At 47.5% G+C, this 24472-nt stretch overlaps 1 protein-coding gene across 1 annotated transcript; it reads left to right on the plus strand.

The window, feature by feature from the left end:
• The first annotated feature begins 425 nt into the window (after nt 1-425).
• GBX1 (gastrulation brain homeobox 1) lies at nt 426-22829 on the plus strand. Its single transcript, XM_074267474.1, has 2 exons — nt 426-945; nt 21585-22829. The coding sequence occupies exons 1-2, from the start codon at nt 426-428 to the stop codon at nt 22139-22141; spliced, it is 1077 nt and encodes a 358-aa protein (XP_074123575.1). The 3' UTR covers nt 22142-22829.
• Nucleotides 22830-24472: the final 1643 nt, after the last annotated feature.

Below are 24472 nucleotides of genomic sequence, written 5' to 3' on the forward strand. Positions count from 1 at the left end.
AACAGGCTCTGCGGAGTGATCGGGGGAGCCGGGCGGCGGCGGGCGGGCTGGCGGGCGGAGGGAGGAAGTGAAGCGTAATTTGAGGAAGATGGATGAGTCCGGAGGGCGACACCCCCAGCCCGCACGCCCGCCCCCTCCCTCCTTATGAGAGTGAGCGAACGGCGGCGCCCGAGCCACACTGCGCTGAGCCCGCTCCCCGCAGCCACCTCCGGCCCAGGAAAGGAGGGAGGGAGGGGAGGGAGGGATCCCGCCCGCCCGCCCTGCGCGGGGCGCAGGAGCCTGGGGGCGCCGGGCACCGGAGCTGCGCCCCAGGCGGGCGTAGCAAGCAGAGGTGGGGCCCCGAGCTAGGGCGCACGGCGCTGCCCGAGCTAGCGGCGGCGGCGGGCTGCCCCGGGGCGCCCTAGGTGGCCTCCGCTCGGGGCGCGATGCAGAGACCCGGAGGCGGCAGCGGAGCTGGGGGCAGCGGCGGGGGCAGCGGCGGGAGCCAGGGCACCGCCTTCTCCATCGACTCCCTCATCGGGCCTCCCCCGCCGCGCTCGGGCCACTTGCTGTACACGGGCTACCCCATGTTCATGCCCTATCGACCGCTGGTCCTGCCCCAGGCTCTGGCCCCCGCGCCCCTGCCCGCAGGCCTCCCGCCCCTCGCACCGCTCGCCTCCTTCGCCGGCCGCCTCACCAACACCTTCTGCGCCGGGCTGGGCCAGGCCGTGCCATCCATGGTGGCGCTCACCACCGCGCTGCCCAGCTTCGCGGAACCCCCCGACGCCTTCTACGGCCCCCCGGAGCTGGCTGCCTCCCGCAACAATCCGGAGCCCGGCGCCCGGCGCCCAGAGAGCGGGCTGGAGCCCGACGAGCTGCCGCCGACCAGGGAGAAAGTAGCAGAGCCCCCCCCACCGCCTCCTCCGCCGGCGCCGCACTTCTCCGAGACTTTCCCAAGTCTAACGGGTAAGGTCTCCGGGCCGGCCCATGCACCTCCAGACACCAGGCAGCCCCTAACCCCGGCTAACTGTCTGGGGCCCCAAATTTAGCCAAGTTCCTCAGAACCGGTCCACGGACCGACTCTGGAATTCCCAGATACGGCTCCCGGAACCGCCCTAGGTCCGTCCCCTCACCTTTCCTTTCCCCCGGGAGCTGCTTCCCAGCCGCCTGCCTTCCCGCGCCCAGCCCTGGGGCTCAGCCCCGCCCCAACCCAACCCTCTTTTCCTCCATTCACCTTCTCCCCCCAACTCCGGCCCTCCATCCCACCCCGGGCCCGGAATGGAGCAGTTTTAGCGGAGGATTTCTCTGGTCCACTGTGGGGAAGCGGGGAAGGGACTGTGGGCATGGTTCGAACTCGAGTCCTTGGGGGAGGGATTTGGGGGATTGAGCACGGCGGTTTCAGGGTGTGGCTGGGATGGAGCCCAGGGGGAGCTCCCTAGCGCGGGGAAGTGAAGGGAAACCCCCGGAGGGGCCGGATTGTTGCGGGTGAAGCCTAAGCTTGACCCGCCTTGCGGAGCGGGAAGCGGGCGAGGCGGCCAGAGAGATGGGGCTGGACGGGACTGGGCGGGAGGGACCGGCTGCCTTTGAAACAAGCCCAGAAGCTCGGGCTTCGGAAGGGCTGTGAGGTCAGGGCTTTGGAGAGCTAAATTAGACTGGAGTGACCCCCGGCCTGGGTCAGCCGCGCTGCGTGGAGATTACCGGGTCCACCGCCAATGGCTCGGAACGCGGAGGGCGCCCCCTCGGGACGTGGCACGGGCCCGTGCCCAGCCTCCACAGGCCTGTGGCCCTGCACGCTCTCCCAGACTGGCTTCCACCCCGCTTCCCACCAGCCCGGGGTTTGGGAGCGAGAATATGAGGTCAGGGGGCCAGCCTGCGGGGAGCAGACTAGAGAGGAGATCCATAGAAGGGGGACGTGGGAACCTCCCCTCTGCCCACCCTCGTCGGAGATGGGGTTTAATGGGCGCCACCTCTCCCCTCTCGCGGCTTTTCTGGAAGGAAGGACGGGGCTGCATTGCTACTGGGGGAGAGGGACCGGGGATCCAGCTGGGTATGTGGGAAATCAGGACAGCGCTGCTGGGCCTGCAACTTTCCGGCATGGGACTGGGGGAGGGGGCCGTGTCAAGGACCGAGGCTGGGCGCGAGGCGGAGAGAAACCGTGGCCTGGCCGTCCCGGGGTGCCCAAGATAGGCGAAAGCGAGGAAGCGTGAGCAGGCTGGGAGTGTGGACAGGACGGTCCTGGGGATGGCACCGGTCACGGAACAGTCTCGGAGCGGGGGCAGGGTCAGAGCAGGATCGCCCGAGGGATGATGAGATGCCTCGGGAGAAATGAAACTAAATGCAGCCAGAGGTAAAGGGGTGAAACTGCCCGGGCAAGGAAGTTACAGGCTGAACCGGAAGATCAGAGCCCAGTCCAGCAGATCGAGGGCGAGCACGGCTTTATAAAGTCAGACTCCTTTCTCTTCCCTCCCCGCCTTCCTCCCGTCCCCTCCCTGGCGCTAGCCTTGGTTCCGACTCGCGGCTGTGATTTGGGCTATTTTCTGGCAACAGATGGGACTGACTGCCACCAGACTCGGAGAGGAAACAAACGGAGCAAAAGGGGAAAGGGGGAAGGGCCGGGCTGAAATGAGAAGTGAAATTGCTGTGGGAATTATGGCGGCAATTTGTAGAGGAGAATATTTTAGGATTGGCGGGAAGGAGAGGTTACAGCACATGTGTCAAAGGGAATTCTGAACTGGATAAAGGAGAAGGAGAGGAATGACTTCTTTAAAAAATATTGGTCAAAAGAGTCCGACTCGGGAATTGATGGGGAGAGAGGAAAAGGGAAGAAGAAACTCCCCACACTGGAAGTAGCACGAGGAGTACTGGGGACGGAGTAACAGGAGACTTCTGTGCCGAGCTGCTGAGTGGGCCCCACCACGGGAACGGGTCTGCTATGGGAGGAGTGGGAATGGGAAGGTGGGGGAACTTAGGACTGAAATCGACAGGAAGAAGCTTTTTGTACTGGGAGCTTTCAGGAGAGTGCGATGTTTATGTGATGGACACAACTCCTCCTGGAGAATGATGGATATCAGTGGTTTGCTCTGGGACTGCTGCTGGAGGAGAATAGCTTGAGTTGGAGGTGAGCAGGAGAGATGTTTCAGTGAGATGGGTGGAAGGCTAAGCAGGAGAAAGCGGGAGGTTCTTTTCTCTGAATGAAAAGGGGGCATTTCCATGACTGATGGGAAAGAGAGAGAAGAAGGCTTAGTATGGGAAGAGGCTTGAGGTCTAAGCTGTGTAAGTATGGTGGGGGGGGAGCAAGAAAGGACTGGGAATGCTGGGAGAGAGATCAGTCAGTATTGGGAGACAATAGAACTTGAATCTACTGAGAAGAGATTTCTGTATTTGAAGTGATCTCAGAGTGAAGATTGCCTTGGGGATGATGGAGAAAAGGGGGTAGTGGATCTGGATCAGCAGTAATGGGAAGATGAGGTAATATTAGGGGAAGTGAGTGAGAGATTTTTTCGTTGGAGATGCTGGGAAGCAGAGAGTTTGTTGGGAGTGGTAGAAGGCAGCACTTTTCACCAGGAGTGATGGAGAAGAGCAGAAATGCTGTGGGATTTGTCTGGGTCAGGAAAACAATTGTATCGGGAGGAATAAAGGAAGACATCGGTGTACCAGAAGTAATGGAGTAAAGCATGTACTGAGAGGGGTGGATTGAAAAGAATTCCATCTTAGGAGAAGAGAATGAAGGGGGTAACTGGGGAGAGAACTCGGTGCTTTGATCTCTGCCCCACTGCCCCCAGTACAAAACTCTCCCTTATCACTCTGATTACAAAGCCATGGGAAAGAGAGAAAGGCTGGGTAGTGATGAAGACAAAGCTCTGTTGTGGGAGTGATGGGGAGGAGGGAGCTCTGGGTTGGGATGATTTGGAGGGTCCTCAGTGCACCAGGAATGATGAGAAGGGGGCTCTGAGATACAGTTGTAGTGGTGATGGTGCAAAAGGCTGTGTATGTGCCTCTGAGAAATAGCTCTGTAATTAAATGAGCATCTATTAAGTACCCCCTATGTGCAAGGCAACGTGCCAGGTTCTGGGGATACAAAGATGACAAATGACCCAGTCCTTGTCTTTAATCATTCACAACCTAGTAGGGCAGGGGAAAAGGCATTCACAAAGCAGCATCATAAAAGTTAGAATGTGATCAATGTGAGGAAAGGTCACCCAGAGAAGCACGAGTGATTTGGGGAAGGAGGGATCAGGCAAAGTTTCGCGAAGGAGTTGGTACCTGCAAGTGATAGAAGAGGACTTTGTAGTGTGAAATGTCAGGAGAGAAATCTCCATAATGGAGAGAGAATGGCATATTGGGAGAAATGGTGCAGAGATTCCACTTGGAGCAAAGTAGAGGAGAACTTTATATTGGAAAAGATTGGGTAGACAACCTATCCAAGGAGTGATGGGGGCAGATCTCCTGAGAGCAATAAGAGAAAAACTGAGTGATATGGTTGGGGGGAGAGAATTGATGTACTAGAAGTAATGGGAGAGAGAGAGAGGTCAGTGCTGTGAGAGATGGAGAGAGAAGCACTTGTACTTGGAGTGATGGAGAGAAAAGCGCTAAGGATTGGGAGATCGAGAGTGAGAGATGATAATGGAAATAACATAGGAGGAATCAACATAGTGGAAATCATTGAGCAGAAAGGTAAACTGGAAGTCGTTCGAGGAAGAGAGCTTACTATTCAGGGAATGATGGGGAATACAACTGTGCTAGGACTGATGAGGAACATAAGTTCTTATCGAAAATAATGGAAGACTGGGGATATACATCAGGAAACCGGATGGGCTTGGGGGGAGCATGATGTTTACATTTCAAATATTGTGAGATGACCATCACACCAGGCTGTGCAGTGTCAGAGGACATTTGAGATGACCACCAATTGATTCACTGTGGGTACCAATTGTGACTATCAGAATGTGACTTTTAGTTATCAGAGAGAAACAGGGAATGCTACAGTGATATGCAATCAGCAAACGAATTCTATTGGTAGTACTGAGGACTAACGCTTTCCTGGGAATGATATTGATCAGAGAATTCTTTCCAGGGGGCTTCAGAAAGGAGCCCTTTCAGCATTGAACAGTAGTTTAAAAAAAAGAAGAAGAAGAAAAGAAAAAAGAAAAATCTCTTCACTGAGGGTGATGGGAAAGTGAAAGACCAGATAGCATGATATAAGTCAGGGATTCTTAACCTGGAGTCCATGGATTCCCAAGGTGTCCATGATTATATTTCAGAGGGTCATTTAATTTAGATGGGAAAAATTACCACATGTTTATTTTTATTAACCTCTAACTGAAATTTGGCATTTCCATCAATGATTTTAAAACCTTATTCTGAGAAGGGATACATAATCTTCACCAGACACACATAAAAACTTGGGCTATAAAGGAAATATCTTAGGACTTGTCCTGACTCCAGTTTCCTCATCTATAAAACAAAAGGGAAGGAAATAAATGATTTGATTCCCTTCCAGATCCATAGACTAAAATGTAGCTATGCTTTGGAAATAATAGTTCGGGGTAAATATTCTGTAGACTCGATTCTCATTGCAACAATGGGAAAATCACTTATCATTTTTGAAGCTCAGTTTTCTCATCTCTAAAATGGGGATAAGAACATTATAGTGCTTGCTTCATAGGAGGCTGTGATGAGTATTTGAGATGATATGTAGAGCCCTTGGGAATCTCTAAAGCTCTATATACATGCCAGCTATTATTAATAATGAAGTAGAGGCTTCAGTGGAGGTTTTTCAGTGGAAAGACTATTTAAGAGGATAGGGGGATGAGGAAGAGAGCCCCTTCTTTGCAGGAGCAAAGGTGAAAGAAGTTCTATTTACCAGAAGGAATAAGAAAGTTCAAGTTCTGATACTGGAAGAAGTGGAGAAGATATCTCTGAATAAAGAGTGATTTAGCTTCACTAGGAATAAAGGCAGAAATATATAGAGAAGAAACTGGGAAGAGGATGGTGGAGGAGAACATGATTGTATTCAAAGTGGAAAGCATAAATGATCTATGCTGGCTACCATAGAAGAGGCAATGTAGATATTGTATTGTGAAGAACTAAGGAAAGATACTTTTATAGAGGGGAGAAAATGTCATAAACTGAAGGTGGCATAGCATAAGGTTCCCCCTAGAAGTTATGGGATAGCGGAAACAGAGAGAAGTTGCTATGAAAGTGAATGGAGGTAAACGTGGTGTCTCTGTAATCTCTTCCTGTGGGGAAGCTGAGGCTGGTGGATAGCTTGAGTTCCAGAGTTCTGAATTTTTTGTTGTTATTATTCAGGTTTTCAGTCATGTCTGACTCTGTGATCCCATTTGGGGTTTTCTTGGCAAAGATACTGGGGTGGCTTGCTATCTACTTCTAGGGTTCATTTTATAGATGAAGAAACTGAGGCAAAAAGGGTCAAGTGACTTGTCCAGGGTCACACAGCCACTAAGTGTCTGAAGCCAGATGTGAAATCAAGAAGATGCATTTGCCTGACTTCAGGCTTGACACTCTGTCACTCAAGTGTTTCTTAGTACTGAAAGCCCATTAGGTGTCTTAGTCTGATACCAATATGGCAAGCTCTTGGGAGCAGGGGGTCACTAGTCTTCCTAAGGAGGGATGAACTATCCCAGGTCAGTGATGGACTGAGTCAAAGGTTTTGTGGTTATTAATAATGAGATCAGACTGACAAGTGGCACTACATTTCTAGGCTAGGCAAGATAGGGAGAACCAGCCAAGGAAAGAAGGGAAAGAGGGAGGAAGGAAAGAAGGAAGGGAGGGAGAAAGGAGGGAGAAAAAAAAGGAAGGAAGGAAGGTAGGAAGGAAGGAAAGAGGGAGGGAGGAAAAAATAGAGGGAAGGAAGGAAGAGGAGAGAGGAAGGAAAGAGGGAGGAAGGAAAAAAGAGAGGGAAGGAAGGAAGAGGAGAGAGGAAGGAAGGGAGAAAGGAAAGTGAAAAGAGAGGGAAGGGAGAAGGGAAGAAAAAGAGAAAGAAAGAAGGAAAGAATGCAAATGGAGCTTATTAGGAGACAATAGAAGTATTTGTGTTCAGACTGAAGTATGAGTCATTGAATATGTGTTTATTAAAAGATATTAAATTAATAAACATTAACATATTGAATAAATTAAAGGCAAATCACTTCACTGCTCTGGACCTCAGTTTTTTTCATACGCAAATTGAGAGAATTAGAGTAGGTTTCTAAGAGCCTGTTCAGCTGGCTCCAAATCCTATGATCCTATGTTTATTGAATATAGTATAAGCAAACCACAACCATTTTGTCTCTTTTCAAAGTTTTACCAAATAGGTGGATTGTAGAGGAGATGAGTATAATGATGGAAAGGTACCAAGAATATTGGGTTAAAGAGATTCCTGTTCTGGGAGTCTAAGGGAGAGGATTTCGAATTGGGAGTTGTTAGGGAGCAATCAAGCTTAATAAGTGATAGGAGAAAAAGACTAAACCAATAAGTATGGGAAGGACAGAAAGCTCTGTGGGAGAAATTGAAAGGAGAGAGCTCTCATCTGGAAGCAATGGTGAAATTTTAATACTCTAGGAGGGAAGGAATGGAAATTATACTGGAAGTGATGGGAAGGACAGACCTTTGTACTTCTAGTAATGATGAACAAGGTCAGTAATGGGAGTGATGAGGATAGAATTCCATATTAGAAGGAGAAAATGAATGAGAGCTTCATTTTCTTCTCATTGTAGTTAAAAATATGATCATGCATGAAGTTAGGAATTAAAAGTAATATGGTAAGACTGATATGCTAGGAATAGTTAGGAGAAGAGGTGCTCATATCTGGAGTGGCAGGAGATTGACTTATATCTGGAGCTCAGGAAAGAATTTCATAGTGAGAACAATGAAGAAGACTCAACCACATTAGTATTGGGCAAAAAAACCAGCTTGGAATACCCTAGCCATTGTTTTTGCCTCTCACTAACAGAGAGAATGCTGGGCCTAGTTTAGGATTCCCATAAACCGCCATCATTGCTGCTACTCTATGATAATAATTATAGCAACCACAATGACAATAATAAAAATAGCTAGCATCTTTATGGCGCTTTAGTGTTTGTAAAGTACTTTTACATAAGCTATCTCATTTGGTTCTCACAATAGCCCTGTGAGTCAGGTACTGTTATTATCCCCATTTTACAGATGAGGTTATGTAGGAGGGAGGCTGAGGAAGGTTAAGTGACCACAATAAGTTTCTAGAGTTAATATGTACTGTGTCTTCTTTCCCTTCACTCTATTATTTATTCTTTATTTTTTAATTATAGATTTTTATTGACAAAACATATGCATGGGTAATTTTTCAGCATTGATCCTGGCAAAACCTTCTGTTCCAACTTTTCCCCTCCTTCCCCCCACCCCTTCCCCTAGATAGCAGGTAGATCTATACATGTTAAATATGTTAAAGTACATGTTAAATACAATATATGTATACATATTTATACAGTTATCTTGCTGCACAAGAAAATCTATCCTTTATTTTCTATATGAAGATGTGAACAAATTTCTCTTTTTTTTGTTTAGATCTGTGTAGATGTCTATATATAGATGTAGATATATATTATACACACGTATATGTATATTTGTTTTCAACATTTACTTTTTTATAAGATTTTTATTTTTATTTTTTTCTCCTTCTCTTCTTCCTCAAGACAGCAGGTGATCTGATATAGGGTATCCATGTACCTCCTTGGTAAGATTCACAGTCACTGGATTTGATGAGCAGAGAAGGCATGTCTGTAAATAACTATATTCTCATGATAATGACCACTAGAACTTAAAGGGCAGATTGCTTCTCACTTCTAGTCTAAACCTTGCCTGAGTTGAGTATCATCTTGAATAAATGTGCTAATGTCCTTTCCTGTATGAAATATTCCTCTGCAGCCTTAGAGATGGCTGGGTGGTGTAATGGGCAGAGTGCTGGATCTGGAGTGAGGAAGAACTGAGTTTAAATCCAGTCTAATATGGTTTTCATGAATGGGCTCTGTATGTAGTACAGTTGTTATACAACTTAACAGGCTGTTAAGGCTGTGAGACACAGTGGAGCAAGTGAGAAGAGGTTCTGGATTCAGATCCTGATTCCAGCTCCTTAGCTATGTGGTCATTTCAATCAAACTGTTCTGGACCTCGATGTTCTCATTTGTAAAATGGGAGTAATAATATGTGCCTCACCTTGCAAGGATGTTGTGATCAAAGTGGACCTTAAAATGCTATTGTAATAAGTTATTATCAAAGATGGTTGTGTCCTTAGGGGAAACTCAGATTCATCACCTTGTGTTCTAACTAGCATTGACACCTGACTTAGCTACATGGCCCCTTTTGGAGGCTGCCGTTGTTCTTGGTTTACATCCAGCCTGATTACTGCTTGCCTGCACTTTAAACCAGCTTCATTTTCTTTCCCATTTCAAGATTCACAGCTTCTCGTTGGACATCTCACTGAATCTCAGTTCTGGTCTTGGGAGAGAGCTAGTTTTTGGCCCATTGGCAGAGGGAAGAGGAAGAACAAACCTTAAGCCGAATAAATAGTCACCCTTTTCTGGGTGTTATTCTGTCGGTTTGATGACTCAGACTCAGGTGCCCTCAGGGAAGATGCTTTCTAGAATCCACAATATCACCAGATTTCACACATATTGTCCAGTAATAACATTGACCTTACAGTAATAACCTCAAGTAGTAAGACAAAGGTTCTTTTGATATAGACTGGTGATGGGGAGAAATTTGTGCTGTCAAAGAGAGAGGAAAGAGGAACAGAGTCGTAATGATCTGGTAAATGTTATTGTAGATGTGTGGGGTGCATGACTCTCCAGTGAGCAATAGAGAAACGGGCAATGAGCAGAGGAGTCTGGGTTTGAGAAAGGACTGAAGGTGATAGGAGGTGCTGGGAGATAAATCACTTCATTGTGAATTTTGAAGAGATGAGACAGAGAAAGAGAGAGAGAGAGAGAGAGAGAGAGAGAGAGAGAGAGAGAGAGAGAGAGAGAGAGAGAGAGAGAGAGAGAAAGATATAGAAAGGGGGGAGACAGAGAGACAGACAAAGAGACAGAGGAACTAGAGAAAGAAAGAGATAGAGACAGAGTGAATGAGACAGAGAGGAGAGACAGGAAGAGTCAGACCAGGAGGAGAGAGACAGACAGACAGATAGACAAAGAGAGAGAGAGAGAGAGAGAGAGAGAGAGAGAGAGAGAGAGAAAGAGACAGAGAGACAGAGAGGGAGAGGAGAGAGTGTCAGAAAGATGGGGGGGGGAAGAGTAGAGAAAACAGCTTTGTTCTTAGAGTGAGGGGACAGAAGTTCTAGAAGATGTAGTAGATTTATTAATATACTAGAAGGGATGGGAAGGAAGAGATTCTCTCTTGGAATGGATGGGGAAAAAAAACCCTCATGTGTGAATGATGAAGAGAGCTTTATAGCCAATTGTGAGAACTTGGAAAAGTCAATTCCTCTCTCTGGGCTCAGTTTCCTTATCTGTAAAATGGAGGTGTTTGGACTAGGTAACCCCTAAGGGAGCTCTCTAATTCTAACATTCTAGGATTCTACCTTCATTATCAAGGTTTCCAGTGACAACTTTCTTGAATAAAGCACCTGCTTGAATGTGCCAGAAAGGTGGGAAAAATTGACAAATATGTTGTCACGGGATGACAGCGGGCCTTAGAGGCGTTCAGAGAACTTGTTTTTAAATCCCTCCTTTGCCTGCTGACTGGGTAACCTCGGATAAATCACTTCTCTTGGGCTCATTTTTCTCATCTATATGGAAGTTAAGTCCTGGATTCAGAGAAGCAATAGCATTAATAGAATTAAATCTGGCTCAACAAAAATTAAGTGCCTTCTCTACGAGCCAGACCTAGTGCTACAAAGACAGACATTAATGATTATTTGGAAGAATATGTTCACAGATAAATATGTGTATCCTACAAAAGAACTTCAGAAAGAAGAGAGCATTAATAAGTGGGGAAATAAATACCTTGTGAAGAAGATGGCCCCAGGTTTCTTCAACTGTGGCGGGACCCAGTGTTGTGCCCCTCATTCTGTGTCCACAGAATTGAGCTACCCCTCATTCCTAGAGAGAAAAGGCATCTCACAGGGGGTTGATAAGGCCATGAGGATGAAGTTACATGATCTCCTTCTTTAACTAGAAAAAAAGGACCTAATACCTTCTTGACCTTGGTGATAACCAAGAGAAAATTTTTGCTTTGATTTATTCAAAAAGCATTTATTGATCACCTTCAGTATACTAGGCAGCAGGAGGAAACACAAATGGGGCTTACTATAATTCTGAAAGTCTCTGTTTATGCTCTGTTTATTTCCACCACAGATAATGCAGTTTCTAATAATGTGTCATTAGGACGGATCTTTTTCATTTCCAGGGATCTTATACTGTTCTGGAATTAGATGGAAAATGGTGGTTGTTTTTTTAATTGCAAATCATAAAGAAGAGAGGCCTTCCCTGGTAATAAAGAGAGGGTGGCTCTTACTAATAGTAATACCGGAGAAATGTCAGTTAGACGTACACAAGGATGGCCCTAAGAAAAGCTACAAAGAAGGCGTAGTTAGTCCTGGACTTTTTCCACTTTCTGTGTCTCTTTCCTCAGTTGGACTTATCCCTACTCTGAGTGGTCATTACCTTTATCAGACAGGTATTGCTGTTGGAGTCTCTCTGAATCCCAAACTAGCTTCCCTTCTCTCTCCCTCTCCTCAAATCAGAAGTCACCTTCCCCAGCCCCAGGATGGATTTTAATGGGTTTTCAGAGGTGAGCAAGTTGATTAAACTCATTCACACTAAAATGTGAAAGACTAATTGTCTTCCTAAGATTATTTGCATTTATAAAGAGAAAGGTTTTGGTTCATAGTCTTAAATTAAGCTAGATCTGCGATGCCTTTGAGTTCACAAAGTAAAGCAAGGAATTTCTGATAGTGTTGAGTAGACATTTTGCCACTTCCCTTCACTATTAGATGAACATTTTAATTTCTTGTTACACCAAAAAGGATAAAAAAGACAACCATATACCATACTTGCAGTGTTAGCAGGGAAAAAAGCACCATACTGGGCCTGCTGGAGAGAGTTGTCCTGGGAGTGATTAGGAGAAACATTAATACAGCATGAGCCATTCAGTGGAGAGAGCTCGGTAATGAGGAGAAGGAAGGGAAACATCAAGATAGGACAGAGAATTCTATAGACAAATGATGAGAAAAGAGCTCCTTGTTGGAATTAATGTGAGTGTGGGTGGGGAGGGAGGAGAGAAGCTTAACCTGGTTATTATGGAAGCAAAGGGGCCACAATGCAAATGACGGGGTTATAGAATCCCAGGGAAAGATGGCAAATCCAGCGGAAGAAAGAAATGAGATGAGAGAGACAGAGAGGAGGTGTGGAGGAGGTGGGGGAAGAGAGACAGAGACAGAAGGAAAGAGACAGAGAGAGAAAGAACGGAGAAAGAGGGTTTGGGAAGAGGTAGAGATAGAAAAAGAGATAGAAACAGACACAGAGAAAGAGAAAAAAAGATAGAAAAGGAGAGGTAGAAGGAGGAGAGAGATACATAAGCAGTCATAGAGAGAGACAGAAACAGAGAGACAGAGAAAGAAAGAAAAAAGAGACAGAGGAAAGGAGAAGTGGGGGAAGGCGAGAGACAGAAAGACAGAAAGGGAGAGAAAGAGACTGACTACAAAGGAAGAAGAAAGCATTTCTGTGCTTGATGTGGAGAAGAAAGTTTTATCAAAAGAAATGGAGCAAGGCTATTGAATAGTATAAACAAATAGGAGTGTTAGAGCTGGAATAACTAATGCTAAAAGAGCATCTCCCCACTGTCACTTTGCAGGTGGAGAAAAAGCCTGGGGAGTCCAAGGATTTGCCCAAAGTCACACTGTTTGTAAGGGGCAAAGGTGGACCCAGAACCCAAGGTTTCTAGAGACAGAATTTGTTCATCCAGTTGTGCTGCTTCTTTCCTTGAGAATAATAGGAAATAATGAGAAAAAACCATAACTGACTGGCAGTTCTCTGGTCTTGAAGGGAGATGTTAGTGACACATAGAAAATGAAGTTTCTAAAATATAAAAGTTCAGTGGGGACTCTTACTGGAAATGACAATTTCCAGTGTTTTCTCTGGGAACGAGGAGGGGCAGGTTAGGGTGCCTGAGGAGGCTGGAACGCGGTGCTGAAATGTCTAAAAGAATCCGATTCTGAAAGTGATAAAGGGATGCAGGGAGAAGAGGCTTTGCTTTGAGAATAATGGCTCAATGAAAAAGGCACAGAAGGAGAGCTCGGGAGACCAGGCCCTTTCACTAAGCTGTGCGATTTAGACAAGTTTTCTTGTGCCTCAGTTTATCTTTCAACTGGGAATAATACTAACTGTTCTACTTACTTTATGGAGTCGCTTCCAGAGCCGCGGCAGGCAGTATGGCATGGAAGGATGAGCGCTGTGATCAGATTCAAATTGAAGTCTTAATAGCTGTGTGAGCTTGGGCAAGTCACTGAAAAGGTCTAGCCCCGCTTCTCTTGAGTAGTGGCAGCCATAAGGATGGAGGCTGCGACTTGCATGGGAAAATGGGGAAGAAAGATCAGCCGAACCTGACAAACAGAAACTGTGGAATGGGGATGGGGAACTGTGGTTGGACCAGGCAGCTTCTTTCCAGCTCTAATCTTGTGAATAAAATGAGATATTAATTAAGAAGGAACAATAGAAAATAGAGGTTTTAGTATATTGGATAGAGCTGGCCTTTAAGTCAAGAAGATCTGAGTTCAAATTCCACCCCAGACATATACTAGATATGTGAACTTGATAAAGTGACATAATCTTTCCATGTCCCAGGCAGATCTCCAAACTTCTAAATTGCAGCGCAGTGTCAATCTGTATTGATAGGAGATTCTTCAGTTGGAATTGCCATTGCTAATGAAGGCAGAGGTCCAGACAAGAAACATTTCCCTCAGTCAATATTCTCAGATTGAGAGACTATCTCTAAAGTGCTAACATTATAGACATTATAGAAATATTTTCTGAATAGATATCGTGGATTAGAAAGAACTTTCCTGAGTGGGCAGCACTTGGGGGGCATTTAAGAGAAGAAGGGGCTCTGCACTGGAGTGCTGGAGAGGAGACAGGATTTTGCTAAGAATGATGAATAGAAAACTTACTATATTGATTCAAAGGGTAAAGCCCATGACTGGGAGACCTGGACAGGAGGGAGAAAGATCTCTATGCTATATCTGATATTGATGGGAATGAGCGACATAGAAATATGGGGGTGGTGGTGAGATCCTGGAAGGGAGCTTGTCATTGTAAATGATGGGAGGGGGTGAACAGAAAAAGGAAAGAAGTCTAGCCTTCAAATTATATGAAAGCAGAAATTCTCAATGGGCAATGAAAGAAGATGATCTATTCGTTAGGAATGATGGGGTTTTTTTTTTGGTTTGTTATTGTTTTTAGTCTTAGTATTGATGAGGAAGGAAATTTTAATGGAGAGCCTCATTCACTATCATGGGAGTGAGGGGAGAGTCATGGGGTCAGGTTCCTGGGAATAATGGGTAAACAATTGAGAACAAAAGGAATGCTTTCTGTCACTGTTAGGGAAAAGTGCAATAAACACAGGTGTTAAAAAGTTTGGGTTGGGGGGATGTCATGAGGGCCAGAAGTTAAAGTTTGGGGACAATGAGGGGGCAGTAGAAGAGATAAGTTCCGCACTCTGGGAATCTAAAGTGATTCTCTTCACTCTTCCAGTGGCTCTCTGATTTTTCAGCACAAGTCCATCTCCTGTGTGGCCACAGCTGTGGATGTCCCCACATCACATGGAGATCACCCACTTTGGCCCTTGATTTTCTCTCAGTCTAACCTTACCATCAATGAGAAGAGGTCTCTCTGTACCCCTGAAGTTGCTTCTCCTTCCCCTGCCCCCTCCCCAGTTGTAGCCAGCAAAGCAGACCTTGATGTGATGGAAATATCTCTCCCCAGTACTTGGAATGAAGTGGAATCACCTTTCTTTTTGCCAAGAAACTCGGATCTGGATTCATCCCTTGCATTTCACAGGGCATGGCCTCTTGGTAACAGAAGAATTCAACTGGACACTGGGAACAACTTCAGGAACAGTCCAGAGTCATACTCATCCTCCTGTCACCTTTGGATTTCTCTTTCCCAATATCTAGTCCATAGCATTCATCTGCAGAAAGCAGGGGCACTTAGCTATTGTCTTTCTACCATCATCTTTATATACCAAGGATGATGTATCAGCTCTTACCATCCAATCATTCTGGGACTGAGCCTGGAGACAGGAGGCTCTTTTCCAGACATCGCCCCAACCAGCAGTTCTCCAAGGAACAAAATGCAATTTTAGACCCTCTAGGCCAATACCTCGAGGGCTTCCAAACCTGACCAAAAATTCTTCCATAAAGACTATCATGGAGAACCTCCATGTGATTTCACCAATTCTGAGAAGTTTTACAGGTGGCAATGCAAAGATAGCCTTCATCCATGTCTTTTACCATGTCCTGCCTCTTTTTGATTAGAAAAAGTCAACTCAGACCTTGACTGATGCCATCAGATTTCAGTTTCATGTCTGTGGGGAAGAGAATACCACTTCCCAACCTCAAATCAGCAACCTAGATGGCCACATTAGGATGGTAGTTAGTGACTCTCATGGCCAGAGGAATGGCCCCCTTTCCTGGGTGCTAGTAGACCTCCTCCCAGAAGACAGCCTCTTTGAAAGAGAACACAGAATTCCTATGTGCTCATATGGATCTGAGTGACTGGGATTTCTTTCCCATTCTGTTCTGAGACCCACAGCTCCTTGTGGCAGAATAGAAAGAGGACTGGCCCTATTACTAGCCAGAAGTAGTAGAAATCCTACTTCTTTTTAAAAATTCTTATAGCTTTTCATTGACAGAGAATATGCATGGGTAATTTTTCAACATTGACCCTTGCAATCACTTCTGCTCCAACTTTTCCCTTCCTTCCCTCCACCCCGTCCCCTAGATGTCAGGCAGTCTCATACATGTTAAACACATTAAAGTATATATTAAATACAATATATGTGTACATATTTATATAGTCTTCTTGTTGCACAAGAAAAATAGGGAAATCCTACTTCTGATATTCCTTGACGGCGGGGCAGATCACAATCTTGCTGGGCTCCTTTTTCTCAATGGGGTGGACTATTTGACATTGAACTCTTATACTGAACCCTTCCAAATGTTCATTAGTAATCTTAGATCCCCAGGCAGCGACTACATCTTGCCTGTGGTTCACGTGTGCATGGGTGTATGTGTGTGTGTGTGTGTGTGTGTGTGTGTGTGTGTGTGTGTGTGTGTGTGTGTGTAACTTCTAGGAAGTCCCTTACCTGTCTGAGATTACTCAGACCAACCAACCACATATTTATCAGGCACAATATTGTATGCACTAGGGAATACAAATGCAAAAATAAGACAGATCCTGTCCTCAGAGAAGCTACTTGCTGTGGAGCAACCTGGGAGAGAAAGGAGGGAACAAAACAAGCCTGGTTGTGAACAAGGAACTGGCTCTGGGAGAGGGAGAATGGATTCTTCAAGGCTAAAAGATCAGCAGGATACAGTATATATAATAGGTACCCATGAATGGAATAATAGAGGTTTCAGTTGTTTGGGAAACAGAAGGAATTAATGAAGCACTCTTGCCCAGCCCATTGCTTATTATCAACAGGGAAAAAGCACTGGGACTAAAGAGACCCGGATTCTAGTTCTGTCCTTGACAATGAGTTGGATTTATGATTTTAGCAAATTATTTCATTTCTTGGAGCTTCTGGTAGTTTTCTCATCTTTCAAATAGGTTTGGTTTAGATGATCTCTATGGTTCCTTCTAGTCCTGACTTTTTATGATTTCACATTCCAATTGTATCACTATCCCCCCTCTCCCCCCAGGCAAATGGGCTTAAGTGACTTGCCCAGGGTCACACAGCTAGGAAGTGTTAAGTGTCTGAGACCAGATTTAAAGTCGGGTCCTCCTGACTTTAGGGATGGTGCTCTATCCACTGCACCACCTAGCTGCCCCCACTAAATTTTTTCTGATAATACATGCATATTAACTTTTTAAAATACACTTTTCTTTATAAATCATGCTGAGAAAGAATAATCATAACAAGAAAAAAAGAAAAAAAAAACAGAAAAAAGAAGTGAACATAGCATGTGTCGATTTACATTCAATCATCTCCAAAGTTCTCTTTCTGGATGTAGGTAGCATTTTCTAGTCAGTTTATTGGGATAGCCTTGGATGTACTAGTATTTTTAAAAAAATAAAATGTTAAAAGACTGTCCTTGAATTAACTATTCCCTCAGATTTTTATATGATCGCTCTATCTTATCTCTATCCTTTTGATTCCCATTTTTTTCAGTCTGCTGTTTTGCCCTTTCTCTCCCACACAGCCCAGATTTCCATCATTTGCCCCTACCCTGCTTCCTGCCCACTTCCTCTCTGCTCTCTTCTCCCTCATCCTCTCCCCACAACCCTTCCTTACCTGCCCCCTGACATCACACCCATTACCATTTATATCCTGAGTGTTGTCAGTTTTGAGGACAAGAAACAAATATGCCCTTTTCTCCATAGCCTGAGATACAGCAGTTAGCTGGGATGGGAGGGGGGGGGGGGATTCTCTTCTCAATCATCTTCATTTAGATTTATTGAGTATCTCTCGGGTGCATGGAGTGCTACTAAGTGACTTCTCCCAGGAAGCCTTGAAATCTAGCCCCTGGGTCTTCAGCAGCTGGTTTTTGAGATATCATAGCTGCAGTTTGGGGCTAGATCTGACAAGATTTTTTTTTAAACTTAAAAAAAATATACAAGCTAGTGCTTATTTCCGTTTTCACTACAATACTGACCTTTTGTTAAATAAGTGGGTTAGTCAAGAAAAGGAAGAGTGGAGAAGATGGCCAGGAGGGAAGAAAAGGAGGAACTGAAGAGAAGGGGAAACATCAGAGATCTTAAGGAGAGGCTGGAACCCGAGGCAACATGATGGACCCGAAGAGAATGCTCAATTGGTCATTTGCATTGGATATCAGTTCTCGGGCTTATATGTGAGGCTGGGAAAGGCAATTCAATCTAGACTTTCCCTCGTTTGTGAAATGAGAGTGTTGGAGTAGCTGGTACCAAGATGTTGCTGTTCTTGTTTATACTCCATTCTCAAAGACTAAAGATACTAAGAGACTTTTCATCTCTCTGTGAATGAGACCAAAGTCACAAGCAGCTGAAGGGGAGGCTGTGTTTGGGGGGAATGTGAAGTACTATCAGATCACTAAATCACTTCTTATCTCTGAGTCTCAGTTTCCTCCTCCGTAAAGGGGTTGAACTAGATGACCTCAAGGTCTCCAGATCTAACATTTATCTATACGAGGTCTCTGAAAGGGGGAAGTGATAGAGTGGAATAAAAAAAAAAATTGGGAAACTCGGGGACAGGAAGAAATATAAAGGAGAAAGGATAACCAAGGGGCTTGGGGTGGATATTGGACCTAATAAATATAAAAAGTAAAGACAGAGGACTAAGTTCTAATGATCTTGTGATGAAGAGAGCATCTACTCCCAGAGAGAGGGCTGTGGGGACTGAGGGTGGGACACAACAGAGCATTTTCACTCTTTCTGTTGTTTGTTTGCATTTTGCTTTCTTGCTCATTTTCTTTCCTTTTTGATCTGATTTTTCTTATGCAGCAAGATAATTGTACAAATATGTTTACATATATTGGATTTAACATCTTAAACATGTATTTTTTAAAAGACTGAGGGCTAGTAAAATATGAGATTGAGGAGTGTGAAAGTTCAGTGCTGGTGGAGAATGAACAACTGGTATCATGGGAAGAATGGACATGACTGTTGGGGGAGAAGGGTCCCTGGGATATAGATAAGCCTGATAAAGAAGAAGCCCCTTCAAACTGTTTTCTGTGAAGCTGGCTAAGGTGGAGTGGACGGTCTGGTTGTGAGATCCTTGAGAGGGGAATCCCTCATGCCTTTCTTTGTACCATTAGTGCTCAGTGCAGTCTGTGAACGTGGTAGACCCTTAACGAATGCACATTGATTTGACTTGACATGATATGAATTGGGGAGTCTAACCGAAAGGCGAATGTGAGTGGGACTGGCTTCTGAGGTGGAGTAAGTGTAGGCTGCAGCAGTGTAGGGAAATGGAACAACCCTCCTCCTGGGGTGCGGGTGACAGTTAAAAAGACTGAGGTGGGAGATAAGGGGATGAATGAGGAGAAGGGGTCAAAGTAAGAAGAGGACATTTATCAGACACTCCTTTATACCGTATTACAAAACACCTCACGTAACTATGGATTTGGTTATATTATGGGTCAAATGCCAGTGACCACATTTTAAGAGGATATTGAAGGGCCTCTTGAAGAAAGTAGTCATTTAGAGATGTAGTAGTAGAAGATTCCTTCTTTGTGTAGGAAGTTGGACTAGATTGGTATTTTTCTAACCCTCCAAATTGAGCTTTGGAGAGATCAAATAACTACTTTTTCTACTGAGAAGTCACGCTTCCTTCTACCATGTCCATAGAGCAGCTTTGGATGGCTCAAGAAATGGATTGCCAAGAGCCAAACAGAAGCATGGTATTACACGTGGGAATTGGGGGGAGGGCATGGATGTAGGAGGAAGAGAAAGCTTCAACCTGTTATGAAAAGAGTTCTGTATCTGCACTCAAAAGAGATGGCTTTGAATCGAGGCTCCGTCACTTAGCTGTGTGACTTGAGACAAATTACTCAACTTTCTGAGTCTCACTTTCCTCATTATAAAATTAGGTTCGTGATCTCTGAGGCATCTTCTAGCTCTGCGTCTTATCATCTCATGTGAAAAATTTAGTTTATTGTTTTGCTCTGCTCTTTAGTTTATAGGTTTTAAGAAATCAAGGCGGCCGAAGCTTTGTGGATCACTAAAAATTTGTTGTGGAGCAGTTCGGGGGTGCAGAAGACAGAGCACTGGCTTTGGAGTCAATAGAACCTGAATTCAAATCTCAGATACTTGACACTAGCTGTGTGACCTTGGGCAACTCATGTGACTCCAAGTGCCTTGCCAAAAAATAACGGTTATGGACAATTGGTTGGAAATAACAGGGCTAGGACTGGAGTCTTTTCAGTTTTAGGACTCTTTGGTATGGACATGGTGCCTCTGTCTCATTACAGTGCAGAAAACCTCTCCCGATGATCACCTGGCCTTCAACCCAGATTTTGGATGGTATTCCATTATTTTCCACATGCCCTCTTCACTCCTCTTTCCCACAGTCATCTCTTTATTACTCATTATGAGTCACTTTCTGGAGTACCCAGAAGGTCCCTTTGGCTTCTCTGCTGTCATTGTTTATTTCCTAGTTTTTCACCATCTTTCTGCTTACTTATATTTCCAGAATAAGGTACTATAAGGTGAGCAGGAGGAAGTGTTTAGCTGAAATCTTCCCAAGTTGTAGGAAGTTCTGGCAAAATCTCTGATGGAAGATGTGAAGGCTCACACTAATTATTTCAATGAAATCTTAGCACCATGTGCACATTTTAAATATCCATGTTCTTCTGTGAACAACTGGGAATCCCTTAGACTTTGCTTCCTTTTCGCCAGGGCCCTTTCTGCCACTTCCCCTTAGTCCAACCTTCTCTCTACCCCTTCTCTTCCCTCTTCCTTTGCTCAGTTGTACATGCCATGTTCAGGAAGGTCAAACCTCTGCTCTTCATAGGCAGGAAGACAAGGGACGGGAGTATCTGGGGAAAAAACCAAGATATATTTTCCAAGGAAGAAGGGCGGGTTTGGCAGAGGAAGAGAATGGGGTCAGATGGTTGGAAAAAAGGAACAATTGTCCCTGTTCCAAACACAAGGGGATGTGCTTAGGTCCACCCAGGGTGAATGGATCCAGTCTCCCACGGGAGGAGCTCCTGAGGAAAGAGGAGCGTTTCTTGGCGCCTTCAGCCAAAGGATGCTCAAAACGGGCGGGAGACGGGCGCCTCTGGCCCTTGCCTTGCCCAGAGCAGTAGATAGATTATCCAGACTGAACTTGGAGTGAGGAGATCCAAGTTCTAGCCCTAGACTCGGGCTCTCTTTTGTAAAAGGGGGACGGTGATACTCCGCGCGGTTGTTGTGAGGAAGAGGAGGGACGGAAGGGTTCACGGACCGTAAGGTGTCCGTGCTTAGAGAGAGGAGCCGCGGGGAAAAGGGGGCGGGAAGCTGAGGCCCCCGGGCCGGGGGCTGCCCGCTCTCCTTGCAAGCGGAGCTGCCTCCGGGCGGGGACCCCAGGAAAGGCCTGCGCCGGGACCCCTGGTGTGGGAGGCAGGCGGAGCAGGGTGCGCAGTGCCCGCTTTGGGGAAGACTTGGGAAGGGGTTGGGGGCGAGAGGGAGAAGTCGGGGCACACCTGGGCCGGGGTCTCTCTGCCACGTTGCCCCTCCCGCCTTGCCCTGTGAAGTCTATGCTGGTTAATACCTCTTTCCCTATTTCTCTCTGTCCCCCATCCCCCTCTCCTTGCTCCCTCCTTCCGCCCACCCGCCCGCACCTCGCCCCTCCCCGGCTGCCTGTCGTCTGTTGCCCTTCCCGCCCCTGGCCCCGTGTGCCCCCTCCCTCCCCGGCTCCTCGTGTCTTGCCCGCCCTGTCGGTCGATCCCCTGCTCCTCACAGCGGAGGGGAAGGCGTACAGCTCCGATGAGGAGAAGCTGGACGCGCCGTCGGAGGAGCCGGCCGCCAGCGAGCCGGAGGAAGAAGGCTCGGGCGGCGGCGACAGCGAGGACGACGGCTTCCTGGACGGTGCCGCGGGGGCCGCGGCCGCCCTCCTGGGGCCCAAGCCCAAGCTCAAGGGGGGCCTGGGGCCGGGGGCGCTGGACGGGGCTCCCGGGACCCCGGGCGCGTCGGCCCCGGGGGGCAAGAGCCGGCGGCGGCGCACGGCGTTCACCAGCGAGCAGCTGCTGGAGCTGGAGAAGGAGTTCCACTGCAAGAAGTACCTGAGCCTGACGGAGCGCTCGCAGATCGCCCACGCCCTCAAGCTCAGCGAGGTGCAGGTCAAGATCTGGTTCCAGAACCGCCGGGCCAAGTGGAAGCGCATCAAGGCGGGCAACGTGAGCAGCCGCTCGGGGGAGCCCGTCAGGAACCCCAAGATCGTGGTGCCCATCCCCGTGCACGTCAACCGGTTTGCCGTGCGCAGCCAGCACCAGCAGCTGGAGCAGGGCGCCCGCCCCTGAGGCCCCGGCCGCCCCGAGGCCCCCGCCCCGGGCCGAGGATTGCGCTGGGGCGGCCGGCGGGGACTGGGGCATCCAGGCTGGGGGGGGGGGCCTGCCTCGGGTCCGCGGGGCCTGGGTCCCCGGAGAGCACCGGGGGCGGGCGGGACAAGCTCACCGGACACCGAAGGGACAGGAGCTCGGACGGGCCTAGCTCTCGGCAGGGGCCCGCGCCTCCCTCTCCCAGCTCCTTATTTATTCTGTGTAAAGTGTACATATGGCGCATATGTGTGTAAATGTCTGTCTGCACCCCTCGGAGGGATGGGGGAGCCTCTGCCTGCAGCGCCTCGGTCCAGGGCGGCCACGAGACTCGATCTGTCAAGCCACACCCACTCCTTCATGCAACCTCCAGCAAAGCTCCCCTCTCCTCCGATTCCAGGTGCCCCTCACCCCCCCATGCGCTACCCGTTGGCCCGTTATCCACCCGCCCCGGTCCGCTCGAGTTGGGATTTCCATTCCGGAGGAATTAGCGGGCCGGAGGGCGAAGGGTCCCGCTCCCGCCCGCGTGGCCGGGGCGGCGAGTGTTCATGCGAGTGCCTACACTGCCCCGGCTTGGTCATCTGCTTCAAGTGGAGGGGTCATCCAGTCCCGAGCGGCTGGGGTCTTGTCCATTGTACATTTGTGGTTTCTCCAATAAATTATTTTCTATGTAAAGGAGACAACTAGTTCTGTCCATTTCTGCTTCTGGGGAACCCCAGCTTGGGGATCTCAGCATGGAAGGCCCATTCTGGGGCGGGGAGGGGGCAATTCTGCCAAACATTCTCCCCACCGTCCACACGCCCCTTACTTCGGAAGGGAGGGTATAGCCTGGCTGATCTATCCCTGTTCTGAGGATTTTGGAACTTTGGATGTGATCTGAGATGGCAAAAAAAAAAAAAAAAAAAAAAAAAAAAAGTAAGTTTTTAGGGGGAAAGCCTGAGGATTAAGATTGGGGAATCCAAGGGATGCTGAGAATTGTGAGTAGTGTTAAAGTGGCGAGTCTGGGGATGGAAAGTAAGTGGGCAAAATCAGTGAGGCTGAAAGGTCAGGCTGTTGGTACATCATCCGGGAAGGTGGAGGCCCATTCGAAAACTGTGAATGGAATTATTCCCCATCATAAAAAAGGTGTTGGGGTTGTCAGCCGTGGGTTAGGGAACACTCATCCCAGGGCCAAAGGGAGGCTGAAAACTTGGTCTGGATTGGCTCCATGGGGCAGTGAGGCTCCTTGGGGAAGGTTCTGATCCAAGCTCCGACTGGAGGTGGAGCGGAGGGGAAGGAATGGCCTTGAAGAGTTCTAAGGACAAAAGGAGATAAAGAACTGGGATGGTCTTTAAGAAGTGGGCCGGTGAGCTCTTTCTTCCCTGGAGACTGTCTAACCTAGAGAGAGTGAGCTCATATCGCAAGCCTTTCAACCACAATGGTGGAGAAGGGACCTAGGAGAGAGCGATGACCGCCTCTCCTGGGGTCACTGTGTCCGTGTTCTTGAATGCAGGGTTGGTCAGTGGGAGGACAGAGATTGGGGAACCCCTCCGGGGCAGGTCATTTGTCCCCCAAGCCTGGGACTGAGTAACTTCCAGGGACAGGAGGCACACGATGGCTCAGGGCAAGCACCAACTGTCCCGCTGAGCTGATGGCGGGCCTGGATCCTGGCTGGGTTCCCTTCCATTCTTTAGTGTGACCCTTTCTCCCAAAGTCGAGGCAACTACAGCGTGACTCTTTGGCGGGGGGGGGGGGGGGTAAGCAGAGGCGATCACAAGTCACAGCCATACAGCTCTGTTTGCAAAGGTTTGGGGGACAGTCTCTAGCAGTGACTGATCTCCAGTCTAAATCCACGATCTGTTAAAAAGGAGCCTGGGATATCCAGAACTCCAGAACACTAACAAACAGGGTCAAAAGTCACCAACAAGACCCTTCAAACTCAGGTCTTTTGGGTCAGATGTCAGTCTTAGCCATGTCTTGTTGGCTGTGGTTATGGGAAGACACCTAAGGCCACCTCAGAGCATGGCAATGACTGCTGCAGGGGGGGGTCCGGGACTTCCAATGCACCCTGCGCTTCGGCCCCCAGACTTGTGTGCGCCTCCCACGTCATCCCCCCACTTATGCTGAGGTCTGTCCCCCAAGAGGAAAATAATAAAACACTTCCTTTCTGGTTAGCATCAGTTGGTTATTTAGATTTGCAGGCACAGCAAACCAGAGCTCCCCCTCCCCCCTTCCAAGGGAAGGAAAGGCTAAGCAACCCTCTGTCCCGACCACCAGTCCCACCTCTTTACCCGAAGTGCAAGGAGGAGGAAGGCTGGCCACGATGGCTGCACAGGA

This window comes from Sminthopsis crassicaudata, chromosome 5, assembly GCF_048593235.1.
Source record: "Sminthopsis crassicaudata isolate SCR6 chromosome 5, ASM4859323v1, whole genome shotgun sequence".
In the NCBI taxonomy this organism is placed as follows: Eukaryota; Metazoa; Chordata; class Mammalia; order Dasyuromorphia; family Dasyuridae; genus Sminthopsis; species Sminthopsis crassicaudata.

Bases quoted from the DNA above. Each gene is read 5' to 3' on its own strand.
- GBX1 (XM_074267474.1), top strand. From the start codon at position 426: ATGCAGAGACCCGGAGGCGGCAGCGGAGCTGGGGGCAGCGGCGGGGGC. The intron at 946-21,584 runs GTAAGGTCTCCG...TGCTCCTCACAG, and splicing joins GACTTTCCCAAGTCTAACGG to CGGAGGGGAAGGCGTACAGC.